This window comes from Mirounga angustirostris, unplaced genomic scaffold, assembly GCF_029215605.1.
Source record: "Mirounga angustirostris isolate CCGP_5_RB_7025 unplaced genomic scaffold, mMirAng1.0.hap1 SCAF_8, whole genome shotgun sequence".
In the NCBI taxonomy this organism is placed as follows: domain Eukaryota; kingdom Metazoa; phylum Chordata; class Mammalia; order Carnivora; family Phocidae; genus Mirounga; species Mirounga angustirostris.
The window spans coordinates 94,732,756-94,752,613 of NW_026991716.1; the positions used below are offsets into that span (position 1 = coordinate 94,732,756).

At 39.8% G+C, this 19,858-nt stretch overlaps 1 protein-coding gene across 14 annotated transcripts in view; it reads right to left on the bottom strand.

Moving 5' to 3' along the window:
- Positions 1-19,858, bottom strand: part of AK9 (adenylate kinase 9) — a 134,461-nt gene that overhangs the window by 93,738 nt on the left and 20,865 nt on the right. For 9 of the 14 annotated variants that reach the window (XR_010413730.1, XM_064597981.1, XM_064597977.1 and 6 more), the window contains 4 exons: positions 18,990-19,178; positions 14,146-14,274; positions 11,451-11,525; positions 8,615-8,713 (listed from right to left, as the gene is read on the bottom strand). Coding sequence is in view for 13 of the 14 variants with exons in the window: in XM_064597981.1 (XP_064454051.1) it covers positions 8,615-8,713; positions 11,451-11,525; positions 14,146-14,274; positions 18,990-19,178 (492 nt within the window). In the remaining variant the exon portion in view is untranslated. The remainder of the gene's footprint in view (positions 1-8,614; positions 8,714-11,450; positions 11,526-14,145; positions 14,275-18,989; positions 19,179-19,858) is intronic. The other 5 variants (XM_064597979.1, XM_064597978.1, XM_064597983.1 and 2 more) reach the window with 5 other exon arrangements.

The window sequence follows — 19,858 nt, forward strand, 5'->3', positions numbered from 1 at the left end:
GAAGAAGAAATGTTGTGAAAATGTCTATGCTACCTAGAGCAATCTACACATTTAATGCAATCCCTATCAAAATATCATCCACTTTTTTCAAAGAAATGGAACAAATAATCCTAAAATTTGTATGGAACCAGAAAAGACCCTGAATAGCCAGAGGAATGTTGAAAAAGAAAAGCAAAGCTGGTAGTATCACAATTCTGGACTTCAAGCTCTATTACAAAGCTGTCATCATTAAGACAGTATGGTACTGGCACAAAAACAGACACATAGATCAATGGAACAGAATAGAGAGCCCAGGGTGCCTGGGTGGCTCAGTCGTTAAGCGTTTGCCTTCGGCTCAGGTCATGATTCCAGGTCCTGGGATCAAGCCCCGCATTGGGCTCCCTGCTCTGCGGGAAGCCTGCTTCTCCCTCTCCCACTCCCCCTGTTTGTGTTCCCTCTTTTGCTGTGTCTCTCTCTCTGTCAAATAAATAAATAAAATCTTTAAAAAAAAAAAAAAGAATAGAGAGCCCAGAAATGGACCCTCAACTCTATGGTCAACTCATCTTTGACAAAGCAGGAAAGAATGTCCAGTGGAAAAAAGTCAGTCTCTTCAACAAATGGTGTTGGGAAAATTGGACAGCCACATGCAGAAGAATGAAACTGGACCATTTCCTTACACCACACGCAAAAATAGACTCAAAATGGTTGAAAGACCTAAATGTGAGACAGGAGTCCATCAAAATCCTGGAGGAGAACACAGGCAGCAACCTCTTCGACCTCAGCCGCAGCAACTTCTTCCTAGAAACATCGCCAAAGGAAAGGGAAGCAAGGGCAAAAATGAACTATTGGGACTTCATCAAGATAAAAAGCTTTTGCACAGCAAAGGAAACAGTCAACAAAACCAAAAGACAACCGACAGAATGGGAGAAGATATTTGCAAATGACATATCAGATAAAGGGCTAGTATCCAAAATCTATAAAGAACTTATCAAACTCAACACCCAAAGAACAAAGAATCCAATCAAGAAATGGGCAGAAGACATGAACAGACATCTTTGCAAAGAAGACATCCAAATGGCCAACAGACACATGAAAAGGTGCTCAACATTGCTTGGCATCAGGGTAATCCAAATTAAAACCTCAACGAGATACCACCTCACACCAGTCAGAATGGCTAAAATCAACAAGTCAGGAAATGACAGATGTCGGCGAGGATGCGGAGAAAGGGGAACCCTCCCACACTGTTGGTGGGAATGCAAGCTGGTGCAGCCACTCTGGAAAACAGTATGGAGGTTCCTCAAAAAGTTGAAAATAGAGCTACCCTACGACCCAGCAATTGCACTACTGGGTACTTACCCCAAAGATACAAATGTAGGGATCCGAAGGGGCACATGCACCCCAATGTTTATAGCAGCAATGTCCACAATAGCCAAACTATGGAAAGAGCCAAGATGTCCATCAACAGATGAATGGATAAAGAAGATGTGGTATATATATACAATGGAATATTATGCAGCCATCAAAAGGAATGAAATCTTGCCATTTGCAATGACGTGGATGGAACTGGAGGGTATTATGTTAAGCAAAATAAGTCAATCAGAGAAAGACAAGTATCATATGATCTCACTGATATGAGGAATTTGAGAAACAAGACAGAGGATCATAGGGGAAGGGAGGGAAAAATGAAACAATGAAATCGGAGAGGGAGACAAATCATAAGAGACTCTTAATCTCAGGAAACAAACTGAGGGTTGCTGGAGTTGTGGGGGGTGGGAGGGACGGGGTGGCTGGGTGATGGACATTGGGGAGGTAGGTACTATGGTGAGCGCTGTGAATTGTGTAAGACTGATGAATCACTGACCTGTACCTCTGAAACAAATAACATATTATACGTTAATAAAAAAATTTTAAAAAATAAATTTTATTTATTTATTTATTTTTTTAAAGATTTTATTTATTTATTCGACAGAGAGAGAGATAGTGAGAGCAGGAGCACAAGCAGGGGGAGTGGGAGAGGGAGAAGATGTGGTAACCGTGCTCCTGATTTGGGTTTATGAGGCCCTTGCTTAGTTGCTTGCTTTCTTTCTTTTTTTGGAATGGACTATTTTTTAAAAATTTATTTACTTATTTATTAGAGAGAGAATGCTCATGAGAGAGAGTGGGGGGAGGGGCAGAAGGAGAAGCAGACTCCCTGCTCAGCAGGGAGCCCGACGTGGGGCTCCATCCCAGGACCCTGGGATCATGACCTGAGCCGAAGGCAGACGCTTAACGACTGAGCCACCCAGGTGCCCCAAGACCTTGTTTTAAATTTTATCAAGCATTTTCTATTATAAGGTAGAATGAACATAAGTTAGATAGGGTGTTTTTTATTATCTTTTTTTATTATCTGATTTGGAAAAATTTTTATTGAAAAGGTTTGGGGTGCCTTGGTGGCTCAGTCAGTTAAGCGTCCGACTCTTGATTTCAGCTCAGGTCATGATCTTAGGGTCGTGAGATGGAGCCCTGCGTCCGGCTCCATGCTGGGCATGGAGCCTGCTTAAGATTATCTCTTCTCCTTCCTCTGCCCTCACCCCCACTTGCATGCTTATGCATGCTCTCTCTAAAAGAAAAAAAGAAAAGGTTTGAAAGTGTACCAGATTCTTAGCCAATTTAACTAAGTTTTTAAATAGTATGATGATATACAGATGGCTTTTTTTTTTTTGCATTTACTTAGCTCTTCTGTTGTTCTTAAAATATAAAGTCTCCCTCAGCAATCTTCTGTTGGTGACCTCCAAAGAAGTTAGGAGCCACTTCTCGAGACTGCAGATTTCAGGGGACGAGACAATTGGAGAGAGGGGGCATAGTGGGCAATTGCTGGGGGAAAAGGGTCCAGGTTAGCTCTCTCCAACCTTCAGTCGTAGATCTCACATGTATCTGCTGGCTCCAGAGCTGACTGTGGAGGACAGATGAGAATGGGAGCTACGGTCTTGCCTGGACCACTGTTGCATCAGAGAGCAAAGAGGCATGCACGCTGCAGGGATGCTGCATGAATGTCTGAACTGAAGGCTGAAAGAAGTAGCTAAATGTTAAGGAAACTGTCGATGCTTAGGGGAGGTGCATGAGACAGAGGAGCTCATCAGTGGGCCACATTGGGCTACCACCCTTCTCCATGGAGTCTAAAATGAACTAGGGACTGAAATGTTTCTAGTTAAGACAGGAGGCAGTCACTGCTTCCTTATCATCCTTATTTTGTCCAAACTTGGGAAAAGTGTTTGACTAGCAGACAGTGGGCATTCTCTCAAAGGAAACGTGTTTAAATGGCAAACCATGCTCTTCTCTCAACCTCAAGCCCTGAGGCCACATGTCTAGTAGGTGCTGAGCGGCAATGAGAAAATGAGCTTTCCAATGAGTTTGATATTACAGTCTAAAAATGCTCAGGACTGCCTCTGGTTAAACCAGGCCGACTGAACACATGTATTTGTATTTGCTGCTTTCCTAAAACTTCACAGAATTGATAGCAGAGAATGCAAAAAGGAATGAACTCACAAGAACACAGGATGGGAGGGGACACCAGACGAGCTGACAGCTGATCAGCACAGCTACACATTTTCATAAGCTAGAAAGCAGATGGATGGTGGAAACGGACTTAAATTGGAGAAAAGTGAGGGCTCAGTGTCTGTGGTGGCAGGGATGGGTGTGAGATGGACTGGGGACAAGAAACCAGTTGATTCACTCTGCAAAATCCTAGAGGGATTCAGGACCTGTTGACATCAGGTACCTCTGAAGGGGGTGACAGAGCGCAAAAGACAGGGGGATTGGTTGAAAATCTTGAAAAGGAAGTGCTAGGGGCCAGAGCTACTCCCCATTTCACTCAGTCAGCCAACTTTCCCTCAATCCTGCCACCACTTCTCCTTTCATCAGAAGACTGGAGGCTCCCCTCCTGGAGAGACTGAGAGACTGACCCCAAGGATCTTGTGAGAGGGCCCTCGGACACAGCCAGGCAGGACAGAGCTGGCAGCTAGAGCCACTATACTCAAGCTCTCCTTCCACTTGAGCCTCTTGCTGAAGAGCTTCTGGACCCTTCCATGATCCAGTAACTCCAGGTAATGCCCAGCACAGCAGAGATTCTCAGCTCTACTGCCAGCGCTCGTGCGGTTGGGTGGGAGTCCCTGCGCTCCGTCAGCTAAGTCACCAGGCCCAGTACAAAACGGCAATGCAGGGCCCTTGTTCTAAAGTTATGAAGAATTTCATTAAGCAAGCCGTGGGGCTCTGCTAAGGATGGGGTCCTGTGTGACTGCATGGGTTATTAGCCCATGAAGCCCGCCTTGCCCTGCAATACAGCTCTCTGATATTCTGATTATCATTGGTTCTGGGAACTTCGCAAGCATCATCTCATGTGATCCTTATAATAACACTATGTCGTAGGGGTTATCATCCCTTTTTTAAAAAAAATATTTTAAAAAAGATTTTATTTATTTGTCAGAGAGAGAAAGAGGGAGTACAAGGAGGGAGAGCGGCAGGCAGAGAGAGAAGCAGGCTCCCGGCGAGCAGGGAGCCCAATGCGGGGCTCGGTCCCAGGACCCCGGGATCATGACCTGAGCCTAAGGCAGATGCTCAGCCGACTGAGCCACCCAGGCGCCCCTATCATCCCCCCCCTTTTTTTTTTTTTAAAGATTTTATTTATTTATCTGAGACAGAGAGAATGAGAGAGACAGAGAACACATGAGAGGGGGGAGGGTCAGAGGGAGAAGCAGTCTCCCTGCAGAGCAGGGAGCCCGATGCGGGACTCGATCCTGGGACTCCAGGATCATGACCTGAGCCGAAGGCAGTCGCTTAACCAACTGAGCCACCCAGGCGCCCTATCATCCCTTTTTTAAACAACTGAATAAAAGGTAGGGTTAAGCAAAGTCACAGATCTGGTAAGCTTTAGATCTGGAATTCAAATCTAGATCTGTCCGATTCGAAAATCAATGCTGTTGGGGCACCTGGGTGGCTCAGATGGTTGAGCGTCTGCCTTCGGCTCAGGTCATGATCCCAGGGTCCTGGGATCGAGCCCCGCATCGGGCTCCCTGCTCAACGGGAAGCCTGCTTCTCCCTCTCCCTCTCCTCCTGCTTGTGTTCCCTCTCTCACTGTGTATCTCTCTGTCAAATAAGTAAATAAAATCTTTAAAAAAAAAAAAAGACTTAAAAAAAAATAAAAAAGAAAATCAATGCTGTTACCATCTACTGTGCTGGGTGCCAGCGTGACACTGTCCTTCCTCCCACCACACCCCCCCATCCCCGCCCACCTCCCCACCCACACATCCCCTCCTCTCCAACAGCTCATCAGATGTTATAGGTCTCACACTCTTCACCAGGGAGTTCGAGCCCACAGTGACATCTTTGGGTCTCTTCATCCCTTTAAACCAGTGGTTCCCATCCCTGGTTGCACAATAGAATCTGCAAGGAGGTTTTGGGGTTGTTTTTTTAATTATGGTACAATATATATAACATTTTAACTATCTTTTTTTTTTTAAAGATTTTATTTATTTATTTGACAGAGAGATAGACAGAAGAGCACAAGCAGAGGGAGTGGCAGAGGGAGAGGGAGAAGCAGGCTCTGCACTGAGCAGGGAACCCGATGCGGGACTCGATCCCAGGACCCTGAGATCATGACCTGAGCCGAAGGCAGACGCTTAACCATCTGAGCCACCCAGGCGCCCCATTTTAACTATCTTTAAGTGTATAATGCAGTGGCATGAAATACACTGACAATGTTGTGACCATGACCACTATCCGTTTCCAGAACTTTTTCATTAACCCAAACAGAAGCTCTGCACCCATTAAACAATAACTCCCGATCCCACCCTTCCTCATATAAGTAGAATCGTATTTGTCTTTTGTGTCTGGCTTGTATCACTTGGCATGTTTCCAAGTTTCATACATACTTTAGCATGTGTCAGAATTTCATTCCTTTTTAAGGCTGAATAACATTTCAGTGTGTGTGTGTGTGCATGCGTGTGTGTAGGTATGTATGTATATGTATATATATATATATATATATATATATATATATATATATATATCACTGTTATCCATTCATCCTTTGATGGACATTTGGGTTAATTTTACCTTCTGACTATTGTGAATAAAGTGGCTATGAACATCGGTGTACAAGTATCTGCTTGAGTCCCTGCTTTCAGTTTGTTTGGGTATATACCTAGGAGTGGAATTGCTAGGTCGTATGGTAAGTCTGTATTTAATATTTTGAGGATCCAACAAACTGTTTCACATAGTGTTACATCATTTTACATCCCCATCAACAATGCACCAACATTCTAATTTTTCTCCATCCTTGACAACACTTATTTTCTGTTTTTTGTATAACAGCCATCCTAATGGGTATAAAGTAGTATTTCATTATAGTTTAGATTTGCATTTCCCTAATAACTAGCTATGTTAAATATCCTTTCATGTGTTTATTAGCCATTTGTAAATTTTTGGAGAAATGTCTATTTAGGTCTTTGTGCATTTTTGAATTGGGTTGTTTTATTATTGTTGAGTTGTAGGAGTTCTTTATATGTTCTGGATATTAATCCCTCATCAGATAATATGATTCACAAATATCCTCTCCCATTCTGTGGGCTATCTTTTCACTCCGTTGATAGTGTCCTTTGATGAACAAATATTTTTCATTTTGATGAAGTCCAATTCATCTATTTTTTTCTTTTTTTGCCTGTACCTTTGATATGACTTTGATATCCTGTTTTAATTAATGCCAGAGTCCTATCCCAGATTCTGTCTTAATTGATCTGGGCATTAATATATTTAAAGAGCTTCCTAGATGATACCACTGGGCTGTCAGGGCTAGGAATCATTGCTTTAAACATTCCCATTACATTGGTTTTTTAAAAATCACCTACCTTTAGCTGAAGGGTATCCTTTTAAAGTTCTCTGAAATATAGGAACTTCAAGTTTAATCAACCTTGATCAATCAGGCTCCCTCAGTGTCCCAAACTTTATTTATTTTTTTTAAAGATTTATTTATTTATGAGAGAGAGAGAGAGAGAAAGCACAAGTGTGTGTGTGGCACGGGGGGGAGGGGGTGTGGGGGAAGGGCAGAGGGAGAGGGAGAAGCAGGCTTCCCACTGAGCAGGGAGCCCAATGCGAGGCTCAATCCCAGAACCCGGAAATCATGACTTGAGCAGAAGGCAGAGACTTAACCAACTGAGCCACCCAGGCAACCCTCAGTGTCCCAAACTTTAAAGTAGGGGTTCTTAAACTTAAGTGGGTATAGGAATCCTCTATGGATCTTGTAAAAATACATTTCTAGGTCCCACCTCCAGACATTCTAGTTCAGTCAATCTGGAATCTGAGCCTAAGGAATCGGTATTTGTAGGAAGCTTCCTAGGTGATTCTTTTGGAGATGAATTGAGCTGTTGGAGAAATACTGCTTAAGGGATATGAATAATGACCCCAGTATACGCAGTCATAACTTCCGCCCTTTCATGAAAAACAGGGCAGGCATCTTCAGTCATATATCTTATGAACTATAACCTTAGGCCTATGCATACAATAATTTTTTTTTTTAAGTAGCTCCATGCCCTGTGTGGGGCTTAAACTCACAACCCTGAGATCAAGAGTCACATGCTCTACTGACTGAGTCACCAGGCACCACACATACAATAATTTCTAAGGACAAACTTTCTATCCGGGAAATTCCCCCAGGTTTTATGGATACTTTAAATTTTTCCTTCGATGATGACTGGAAGAGGAGGCTCAGCACACAGACTCTCTGATCAGGCCCACTTTTCTTCCTCTTTAGCACTAGATAACTGAAGTCCCAGTACATACTGCAGCTGTGCTCGAGACCTAGTGATGACACAGTACAGGACCACAAAATAACTTCTTCCTTCAAATATTATTTTACCTGAATTATGATATCTATGATTCTAGTATTTGTTTTTCAATTTCTATTCATATAGATGAAACTAAACTTCTCAGAGTGGATCAAATCCTCCAATTAAAGGCCTGAGAATGGGGGACCTGAGTGGCTCAGTCAGGTAGGCATGACTCTTGGTTTCAGCTCAGGGTAGGATCTCATGGGTCGTGGGATGGAGTCCTATGACGGACTCATGCTCAGCAGGGAGTCTGCTTGAAGATTCTCCTCCCCTGCCCCTCCCCCACTCATGCTCATTCTCTCACTCTCTCTCTGAAATAAATAACATCTTATTAAAAAGAAAAAAAAAGGCCTGAAAGCTTTTTTAGCACTTAGCAATTATAATTTGATCACTGTCACATCCATAATACATCAGTGTCAGGAACATAGTAGTTATAAAAAAAATGGCTTGAATGATTGAAGGAATAAACGAGTGCTTCTAGAGTTGAGGGGTTTTATGTCTTTGCTTCCTTTGGTGTTACAAAATTTTAAAAATGAACTTGGGTTTCTTTCTCACTATTCTTGTGGTAAATTGTTCTGATTTTATTGTCTTTGTTTCAAAACTTTTCTTTAGAGTTCACAAAAATATTGTGCTGATATTATAGCTTCTCCCTAAAAATCAAATCCATTTTATGAAAGGTATCCTGAAGCTCCTTTTATACTTTGAAAGGATACATTAAATTAAGGTCACAACATGTAGTGAAAAGATAGACTTTCCAACAGTTAAAAATAACTTACATTTTCCATTATGTCAGTAATTTCTTCCTCTGCACTCTGAAGTTTAGTCAAAACAGCTGCTCTTTTTAGGTTCAGATATTTAAGTCGGTCCATAACTGTCTAAATTTGTTAAAGAACAAATATTTAAATACATTGACATTTGAACATCTCAAATATTCTGAAACAGTGATGAGCTTATGTGTAGAATACTTCCTTGCCTCTACCTTCCGGTGGTTTGCTAGCAATCTTTGGTGTTCCCTGGCTTGTAGATGTATCACTCCAATCTCTGCCTTTGTTGTCACATAGCCATCTTCTCCCTATGTGTCTGAGTCTCTTCTCTTATAAGGATACCCGCCATATTAGGTTAGGGCCCAGACTAAGACAGTATGAACTCACCTTAACTTGTTTATATCTGAAAAGATCCTATTTCCAAATAAGGTCACATTCATAGGTATTGGGAGTTAGGACCTCAACATATCTTCTGGGGGAACACAATTCAACCCATAAAGTCTGCCCTCTGGTCCCCAAATATTCATGTCCTTAGAGGTCTAGCTCAGTGGGACCTGTTCTGGCAGAGGGAATACAGCCATGTCAAGATGGAGACAGAGGGCGCCTGGGTGGCTCAGTTGGTTAAGCAACTGCCTTCGGCTCAGGTCATGATCCTGGAGTCCCGGGATCGAGTCCCGCATCGGGCTCCCTGCTCGGCAGGGAGTCTGCTTCTCCCTCTGACCCTCCCCCCTCTCATGTGCTCTCTCTCATTCTCTCTCTCTCAAATAAATAAATAAAATCTTAAAAAAAAAAAAAGATGGAGACAGAGATCAGAGTTATGCTGCCATGATCCAAGAGATGCTTGGGACCACCAGAAGCTGGAAGAGGCAATGTTGGATCATACTCTAGAGGCTTTGGAGGGAGCAGGGCCCTGCCAACACCTAGATTTTTTATTTTTAGCCTCCAGAACTATAAGAAAATAAGTTTCTATCATTTTAAACCACCTAATTTGTGGTACTTTGCTATGGCAGAATTAGAAACTAACAGGGACACCTTGCACAAGGATATGAAACATTGACTCTGAGGTGAGAGATGGTGGATCAACAAAGTTCTGATGGAGAATGGTCATCTGTGGTAGATTGTATTATTTGTTCATAATTTATCCTTCCCTCTCTTCACTTGTTAACTCCCTAGCTCACTGTGGGTAGAATACACTTCCCTATCCCACTGGTATTGAACTTCTCCATATAACTTGTTTTGGCCAATGGAATGGGCAGAAAGGCCACGGTGCCACTGGCAAATGAGGCCTGGCAAGGCTTGGCAAGTTTCAGCCAGGCCTTTTGGAGCTTCTGCCCTCTACCTTGAGAAAAGTGTGTCTTGTGTTGTAAAATCCAAATTCTGGATATATTTTGAAGGAAAAGCCTGGTTGGATGTGGGATGTGAGAAAAAGAGAAAAGCAGCTTGAAGAGGGGATTCGACACTTAGCAAAAGGGAAAACTGTGGGAAGAGCATATCTGGGGCAGGTGGTGGTGATAGTGGATCAGAGGGTTTTTCTTGCACACTTAAATCTGAGATAACTACTAGTCATCCAGTTCTATACACCGAGTAGCAGTTGATTATATAGGCGTGGAATTCAGGGGAAAGGTCTGGAATAGTAACATGAATTTAAGAGTTACCAGTGTTTAGTAGGGCAGATAGAGAAGAGTGCACAAGGGGTGAGCCGTGGGATTCTCCAACTCTAGAATTGAGACATATAGAATGTCTGGTGAGGTAGAATGGACTACAGTAGCATGGAGTATATTCTTTATTAAAAAATCAGCTTCACTGAGAAACAATTCACATATAATTCACCCATTTAAAGTGTATAGTTCAGTGGTTTTTAGTATAGATTTGCACAACTATCACCACAATGAATCTTAGAACACTTTCATTGCCCCAAAAAGAAACCCTTTACCCATTAGTAGTCACTCCACATTTATCCTGAGATCTCCCATTGTGGTAACACTCACCCCAGGCAACCACTAGTCTATTTTCCATTTTGATAGGTCTGCCTATTTTGAATATTTTATATAAATGGAATCATATGATATGGGATCTTTTGTAACTTTTCTTTTACTTAGTATGTGTTCAAGATTCATCTATGTTGTAGCATGTATCAAAGCTTCATTCTGTTTTATTGCTGAATGATGTTCCAATGTATAGATACACCACATTTTACTTTTCCATTCATCAGTATATGGACATTTGGCTTATTTCTACCTTTTGGCTATTGTGAATAGTGCTGCCATGAATCTTCATGTATGTTTTCATTTGAACACCTGTTTTCAATTATTTTGGGTATATATACTAAGAAGTTGATTGCTGAGTTGTGTGGTAATTCCATGTTTAACTTACTGAGGATCTACCAAACTATTTTCCAAAGCAGCCACACCATTTTACAATCCCACCAGCAACATATGAGAGCGCCAATTTTTCCACATCCTCACAAACACTTGCTATTGTCTGGTTTTTGTTTGTTTGTTTTTGAATTTTAGCCATCTTAGTGGGTGTGAAATGGTAACTCATTATGGTTTTTGTTTGCATTTCCCTAATGACTCATTATCATATGCTTATTGGCCATTATTTGCTTTTACTTTTCTTTGAGGCACTTTTTGTTACACAGAGATTTTAAATTCAAATATAGTTTTGATTTAAATATGGACAGAGGAATAGGTATAACATCATATTTTTAAGGCTCAAGAGGAATTTTCCAAAAGTAAGTGGTGTTAAAATGTAAATATATTTTTGATGTTTATTAAAATAAGTACAATCCAGTCAGTAATTTTTGATTTTCCAAACCTTGGGATATTCTCATGAACATTGCACTTACCATGAAGAGCTCCTCTGGGGGTTTATTTCCATCTAGCTCAATGAGATACTGGGAATTGTGTTCAGCCATTACTTCCTGCAGAAAATAGAAACCTTATAATCCAGGATCACTGGCAAAACTGAACACAAGATCAGAATCTTAACATACTATGAAGAAATCTTTAAAGCTAAATAGTTTGCTTTATACGTGATATAATGTATATTATTTTAAGTGCTCTTTTGCAAAAGACTAGATTAGTCTTATCATGAATTTTATTCTCTTTCTGATTTTTTTCTTTTCAGTTTTCCTTTACATTGATGTTTTAGAGTCTTTCCAAATAGAAAATGTTTGGGGGCATCTATCTCTCTGCATATATTCATAGAATAATGAGAAAAATGAGATTGGTTTGTTTTACATTTTATTCCCCTAGCTATGGTGAAGTTCAATATTTAGATATCTATCTCTGTACACCATTTAACCATAACATCTGTGCATTTTTTTAAATTTTTTTAAATCAGATTGTTTCTTTGCCCTAACACTCATGGAAAGTCTTTAACCCATATCAATTGCAAGTATTTTACCATTAACGATAAAAAGGATTTATCTTTTTAACTTTGTTTATGGAATCTTCTACAATAGAAAACATTTTTATAATAAATTATATGCTTTCATTGTTTCTGGATTGCCTTTCTTGCTTAAATTAGATTTCTCTATCTCAAGATTATATTAATGTTCTTCTAAATTTTCTTCCACTACTGTTTTTAATATTAAAATCTAAAATCCACCCGGTTTCATTTTTGTAAATTGGCAGTGTTGAACTCTATTTGAGCCCTGTATTCCTAGAAAGTAGGGAGGATTGAGAGATAAGACCCATCTCTACCCTTCCTCAAGGATTCAGATAAGATCTGTCTTCATCCTTCTCCATCGTTCCCTAAGACTTGAGGATATCTCCCTTGTTTACCTGCCTCCATAAAACCCCTAGGTCCCACTCCTTTTCCTTGAGATGGTTCTCATTAGTGAATGTTCTCCCTATTACAATAGTCTGAACAAAATCATCTCCTTAACTGTCCAGGGCATTTTGTTTTTCACAATATTATGTGAGGTTGGGTTCTAAGTGCTTCTTTTTCTTTTAGATGGCACATTATGTCAGTATTATTTATTTAAACATAAATAGCCATGTTCTGAACAAGAAAGTACATACTGCTTTTCTATATTCAGATTTTTTTCTTAAGTTAGAATCTTAAGAGTGGACTTATTAAGTCAAAGGGTATAAACATTCCTAAGACTAAAAATATATACACCAAATCAGACCACGAGTCAAGTTGGGATTCCAAGACAGATAGAAATGAGAACTTGGCCTTGGACTACTCCTGAAACAGACTATAAACCAGAAAATGATGCTTCCATTTGCTTTCATCATGTCTTTTGGAGGAGCACTGAATTTTGGTGATTTGGCCTCCTAAGTGAATTGACATCTCAGCCAGGTCACAGGAGACTAGAATTGCAGGCTCCTACTGTTTATGGCTTTCCTCCACCTTCCTCTACACACACCAGTACCCTGGAATTACCATAAAAGGCAGTTATCTTACAATTCAGCAAGTGTCATGTAGGTTTTTGGCTTCCAGGATGGAAGACCTGGTCCTTATCCTTAAAGAGATTATCTCATGCCTGTGAATATAGTTTTCTAATTTTCTGAACCTTATTTTAATTATGCTTTATTTCATCCTCAGTGCCAGCCACTTAAGGAGTTTGCAGGATATTTCTGTTTGAAGGAAGAAAGAACATTATAGATAGACATGCAAAGTATTCTTAAGAAGCTATGTTTAAAGGCCAGGAATAGAAGAGGAGGTAGGGAGGAATAAAAGTCATACATAAGAAAGAAATTAAATTTGGTTCCCCTTTTGTGGGTGGACAATGAGAATGAAAATGATCCACTCATTTGTCTATAAAAATATATAAGCCTTATAAGAGAGCATGAAACAAATCCTTTTAGTTTATCAGATGGGAAGAGGCAACTTGAGGACTCTTTTTTGTCTTTGTTCCATTGTTCAGCATGGTGTAGTGGACAAATACCCAAGTTCGATAAACGTTTGTTGAATATATCACCAACACAAATTTGGCAGAGTCTGCCCTGGACTTTTGACCGTATAAAATACGCTTTTCACATAATTGTAACTTTAGTAATCATATTTTTTAAATGCTAATTATTTTAATTAAAATCTTCCTATTTCAATATGTAATGGACTTAATCATGTTTACATATAATCAACTCTGAATGGGATAACCATAGAAACCAATCTGGGGATAATTGCAATTTAAATAAATTAACAATTCCTTTTAGAATAAAAGATGCATCTTAAATGCACATTTGTTTTGATAAATCCATAAATTATGGATTGAAAATGTTTTTACAAAATAGTCTCTTAACATGGGTTTTCCAACCTCCAACCATAAATAAATTCCTCTAGTGACTTTTGAAAAATGCAGTTCATTTATCACTTTTCAACAATCCTGCTGCTTTTTTAAGAGTCAATGGATATTGTTCTGTGAAACAGCCTTTGGAATGGAAGCCTTATTCTAACAGCATTCTATCAAACTTAAGTGGTGGAGAATCAGATAATACAGAGGGATGAAAAAATGTGAAAGCTATTTAACTAACCAGTGAGAGAACACAAATATCAATATTTCTATTTTTATCACTATATCTTGTTCTTACTTCTAAAGGATGAAGAATTATTTCCTTATAAAGTTTAACAATGTTTTCAATATTTTCCAAATAATCCTCAGGTCTCTGAACTACATGTTGAAGAATTTCAGCCACCATTTGCATTTCTGCAATAAATGCCTAAATGGAAAAGAAGAGATTTTCAAAATCTTTATGTTAATGGTTACTTAATTTACAAGCCACATCTCTCTCTCCTTACATCTACATGCCTTTTTGGAATGAGAAGCAGGTAGAAGGGAGACTGAGGATTTTTATTTTAGAGACACTGAACACCCTAAGGGGCCTTCATCAGATGGAATAAAACTTTAAGTTAACTTGGATACTTCTTAATTTTTTTTCCTCCTCAATAAGTAGGGAAGAGTAGGGGAAGAATATCTGATTTTTAGAGACAGAATCAAGAAATTAGATTTACTCTGAATACCTGAGCTTGTAATTCATTCATTCATTCATTCATTCATTCATTCATTCATTCATTCAAGATTGGTCAGTGCCAGGCACTGTTGTAGGAGTTTGAGATAAACTAGTGAACAAAATCAACTAAGACTCTGGGCCTCATGGAGCACACATTCCAGTTGGGGAAGACAGAGCAGAAACAAGTAGACAAGTAAATATATAACATGTTGGGTGGTGGTAAGTACTAGGAAAAAAAGCAGGGTAGAGGAGATGAGGAGTGATGGGTAAAAGTGCTATTTTATATCAGGTGGTCTTGAAAGGGTTCTCTGAGGAAGTGACATTTGAAGGCAGAGGGAATACTACATGTAAAGGTTCTCAGCCCAAGGCTGACTTGGTGAGCTGGTTGGTGTTCAAGATCATATTTATCCTATTATTATTATAATTTATGATCTTATTACTAATTCTAGTTTTTATCAATACACATAAATCCACATTTTATATCATTTGAATCTTATTATCTATTAAATAAGCCACTTTATAAATTTTTTGAAATGTTTTAAATACTACTTTAATGGTCAAATAATATACTAATATCCCTAAAAACATTACTATTTTTTTAAGATTTTATTTATTTATTTATGAGAGAGAGAGAGAGAGAGAGAGAGAAACAGCATGAGAGGGGAGAGGGTCAGAGGGAGAAGCAGGCTCCCCACTGACCCAGGAGCCTGATGTGGGACTCAATCCCAGGACTCTGGGATCATGACCTGAGCCAAAGGCAGTCGCTTAACCAACTGAGCCACCCAGGCGCCCTAAAAACATTACTATTTAATCATTATTCTATAGTTGACGAAGAATGTTTCAAATGTTTCACAATCATAAATAATGTTTCACTGAATAGCTTTGTAGATAAATCTTTACACTGCTAATATTCTCCCTTAGAATAGTTCCTAAAAGTAGAATTACTGGACCAAATTACACATTTCAAAATGGCTTAATATATACTGTCTTTTTCAAAAGATGCTATCATTCTTCTCTCTCCAGCAGAGGGCTTCACTGGCATATCCTCATGTGTTCAGTCAAGACACAGCTTCTTATTAGGCACCTACTGTATGCCAAGCACTGTTACAGGCACAGGGGATACGGTACTTGCTTCACAGAGCTTATATTCGGGGGTAGATCGATAATAAGCAAGTAAACAAATAACATAATTTCAGAAAGTGGTAAGTGCTACGAGGAAAATAAAGCAGGGTAAAGGGGTTGGACCGCTGCTGTCCAGCACAATAGCTGCTACCCACACAGACCTACTGAGCACTTGAAATGTGGCAAGTGTGAATTGAAACGTACTGTAAGTGGACATACACACCAAATTTCAATAGCTTAGCATGAAAAAAAGATGTATCTCAGAATTTTTATGTTGATTATATGCTGACATAATATTTTGGATATAATGTATTAAATAAAATATATTATTAAAATTATTATCACCTGTTTCTTTTTGCTTTTTAAAAAAGTAGCTACTAACACATTTAAAATTACACATGGCAGGAGTATATTTCTACCACAGTGCTGGGTTACAGAGTCGCTTGGGCCTCTGAGGATGTCATCCCTGGGGTGGGATGTAGACGAGAAGAAGGATGTAGGGTTGGGCGCCTGGGTGGCTCAGTCGTTAAGCGTCTGCCTTCAGCTCAGGTCACAATCCCAGGGTCCTGGGATCGAGCCCCACATCGGGCTCCCTGCTCGGCAGGAAGCCTGCTTCTCCCTCTCCCACTCCCCCTGCTTGTGTTCCCTCTCTCGCTGTGTCTCTGTCAAATAAATAAATAAAATCTTAAAAAAAAAAAAAAAGAAGAAGGATGTAGGCACATGAAGATCTGGGGGAAAGTGTGGTAGGCAGAGGGGAGAGGAAATAGTAAGTGCAAAGGCTGGAGGTAGATTGCGTCCAGCATAGTTGAGGACTAGCTGGAAGGCCAATGGAGTAGCTGGAATACAGTGAGCAAGAAAGGCGAGACAGCCAGGGATGAGATAGTGAGACCAGGTCCACGGCCTTGTAAACCATACGAGGGTATTTGAACTTTCATCTACACGTAATAGAAAGTCACTAAGGGTCATATTTTTAAAACATGGCTCCGGCTTTTGTAAAGAATGGAATGGGGATGGAGAGGAAAGTGGAAGCCAAGAGAACATATACAAAGGTACTACAGCAGTTCAGGGAGATTAACATTTGTATGTATATAAGGGTGAACAGTTTCATGAAATTATTGGCCATCAACCCAAGTGGGTGACAAGTTTGCAGGTCTGACTTCTGAACATGGCTGTGCTACTAGGCAGACACCACAGCCCCATGGGGCTGAAGTCAGTCTGAAGACATTAATTTGATTATATCCCATAGCATTGGCCTACACTGTGTTTTTGAAATTTTGGATTAGTTGCCAACTACTTGTATTTTAAAATGCTGATTTTGGCTTCTTTGGAAAAATCAGACTACCTGGTAAAAATAGGCTAGAATTCCCACATGGCAAGAGTTGGCTGGGCTGGAGCCGAGAGGCAGCTGTCTTCTGAAGAAGGACAGGTACCCACTAGCTGTCCAGTGGAACTTTCTGCAGTGATGGAAATGTTGTGTATCTGTGTTGTCCAGTTTGGAAGACACAGCCATATTTGGTCATGAGCACTTGAAATGTGGCTGGTACTACTGAGGAACTAAATTTTAAATTTATATAATTTTAATTAATTTAAATAGCCACCCAGGACTAGTGGCTACTATCTTGGACAGTGCAGTCCTAGCCTACTAGTCCTCACTCTTCCCGATTATGTTCCTGGCTGACATCACAATCTGACACAACCATGGTCCCTGTAACTAAGTGAGCTGTGACTCCTCTATCTTACCGTCTTTGATTTAAGACAGTATACTTTATTCATGCTAAAACGACACACTTTTATTCCCATTTGCTATGAGGTTTTCCATTTTTTAAAAAAAGATTTATTTATCTTAGAGCGAGAGAAAGCACGTGCACACAAGCGGGAGGGACAGAGGGAGAGGGAGAGAGAATCTCAAGCAGACTCCCTGCTGAGCGTGGAGCCCCACTCGGGCCTCAATCACATGACCCTGAGATCACGACCTGAGCTGAAACCAGGAGTCAGACACTTAACCAACTGGGCCACCCAGGCACCCTGAGGTTTTCCTTTTCAAAAAGAAAATAGAGAACAGATTCTGGTTATTATCTAATGCCTTATTTGCACAGGGAAGGTTATTTAATGTTTTTAAATGAGTTTTCTTATATTAATAGGTTTTATAAATTGAGATATAATTGACACATAATATTAGATTAGTTTCAGGTGTACAACATAATGATTTGATATTTGTATATATGAGAAATGACCACCACGATAAGTCTGGTTAACATTCATCACCATACACAGTTAATAATTATTTTTCTTATGATGAGAACTTTTAAGATCTAACTATTATTAAAGAACAAATGTCACAGATTCATTTAACCTGTTAGTGAGAAAACCAACAGGATGACAAAGCTGAAGTATATATAATCACTGAAATCAGATTGCAAAGTTGGATATAGGCTGTTTAATATCCTATAGGGCAATAGAATTGTGACCTTTGAGGGTTATCTTTTCTACAGGACAAATGATTTGCAATGTATCCATTTTAAGTTAACATCTGATTTTGCAGAGTGTAGGCCTAATAAAAATAGTATTTATACATTTATAATAAATGATAAATTGTAGCAATTACAAAAATACATAAAATTCCTTAAAAATATAAATAAATTAATTTATAATAGAAATCACAGGTATATTTCTGTAAAGCAGGGACTGGCAAACTATGGCCCACCTGCCCACTGGGCCAAATCCAGCCCATCACCTGTTAACAGATTTCTTCACATCAAATTTTCCTCATTAAGTCATGGTAGAAAATTCTTTTGGTGTTCTATTGCATTATGTTTACAAGCACTGACTTTAGGATTATTATAACAACATGTATATGTGAAATTGGGCTTTAGATTTTTTTTCTAAAAATCTCTTTGCTAGATACTGGAATCGGGATTATGTTAACATCATAAATTGGATTCTGCCTGGGTTACTTGCTCTCCGCATTACCCTGTTTTTTAATTGCTTGGTCTCCTCATTCTAGCTTGCACAGGGCTTGACACACAGTAGGTGACCAATTACTTTCTGTTGCTATGAAATGAAGCAGATTAGCTTCAGGATGTGGAAGGACTTCCATACTGACAAGAAGGTTAAACTTGATGGCCCCTAGATTATGATCTGATAGTTCTTGAAAACATGAAATATTTGTTCTATTTCCCCTAGATTAAATAAACATTTAAAATGTAATTTTCTCTAGTAACTGCTATTTTGTTTATCCATGCTATTATTTAGTTTAATTCTAGCAAATTTTAAAAGTGTAGTATATGGTATTGGGATATTACCTCTTCTTCTTCTTGCTCTTCCTCCTCTTCACCTTCCTCTTCTCCTTTTCCTTCTTTTTGGGCTTCTTTCCTCTTTTTCCTACGATTCTCAATGACTTCAGGATCCCACTGATCTCTTCTGTATATGTACCCTGTACTACTATGCTGCCTTTGCCCAGAAACTCTTTGGCATAGATCGTAGTCAGGGCACTAAGGAACAACATTAGTAATTTTAACAAGCATCCTGAGTGATTCTGATGCCGACAGTCATGCACCACACTTTGAGAAACAAAACTGTAGGAGCTTCCTTGCTCATTTTCGGATTTCTTCAGGCCACCTCTATGTGGAGATGGGATGGGTATTTACTGAGGCAAGACATTCATTTAGGTTTCCTAATTTTTCACAAGAAAGATTTCAACCCTCTCGGGTCTTTTCTATAATGCGTATTTGCCCTTCCTTATTCAGTGACCCAGAATACCCACACTGTGGGTCCTTGACAAAGACTACTGCCTTCAGCTCTCCTACGTTCACTTGTAGGAAGTGACTAATACGAGGGTGAGTCTGAAGGACATGCCTCAGAGCAGTGGTCCTCACACTTCAGCGGGCATTGGAGTCGCGTGAAGGGCTTTTCAACACAGATAGCTGAACGCCCCCTCCCCCCTCCCCCAGAGTTTCTGAGTCATAGATCTGGGGTGGGCCCTAAGAATATGTATTCCTAACAAGCTTCTGAGTGCCGCTGATGCATTTGGCTCTGGGATCACACTCTGAGAACCGCTGCTGTAGTAGATCACTGGCCCTTAATCTTTTTTTTTTTTTTTTTGGTAGTATAGACCCCGTTAGAATATGAGGAAAGCTATTGGCTTTTGCTTCAGAAAAACAGATATACATAA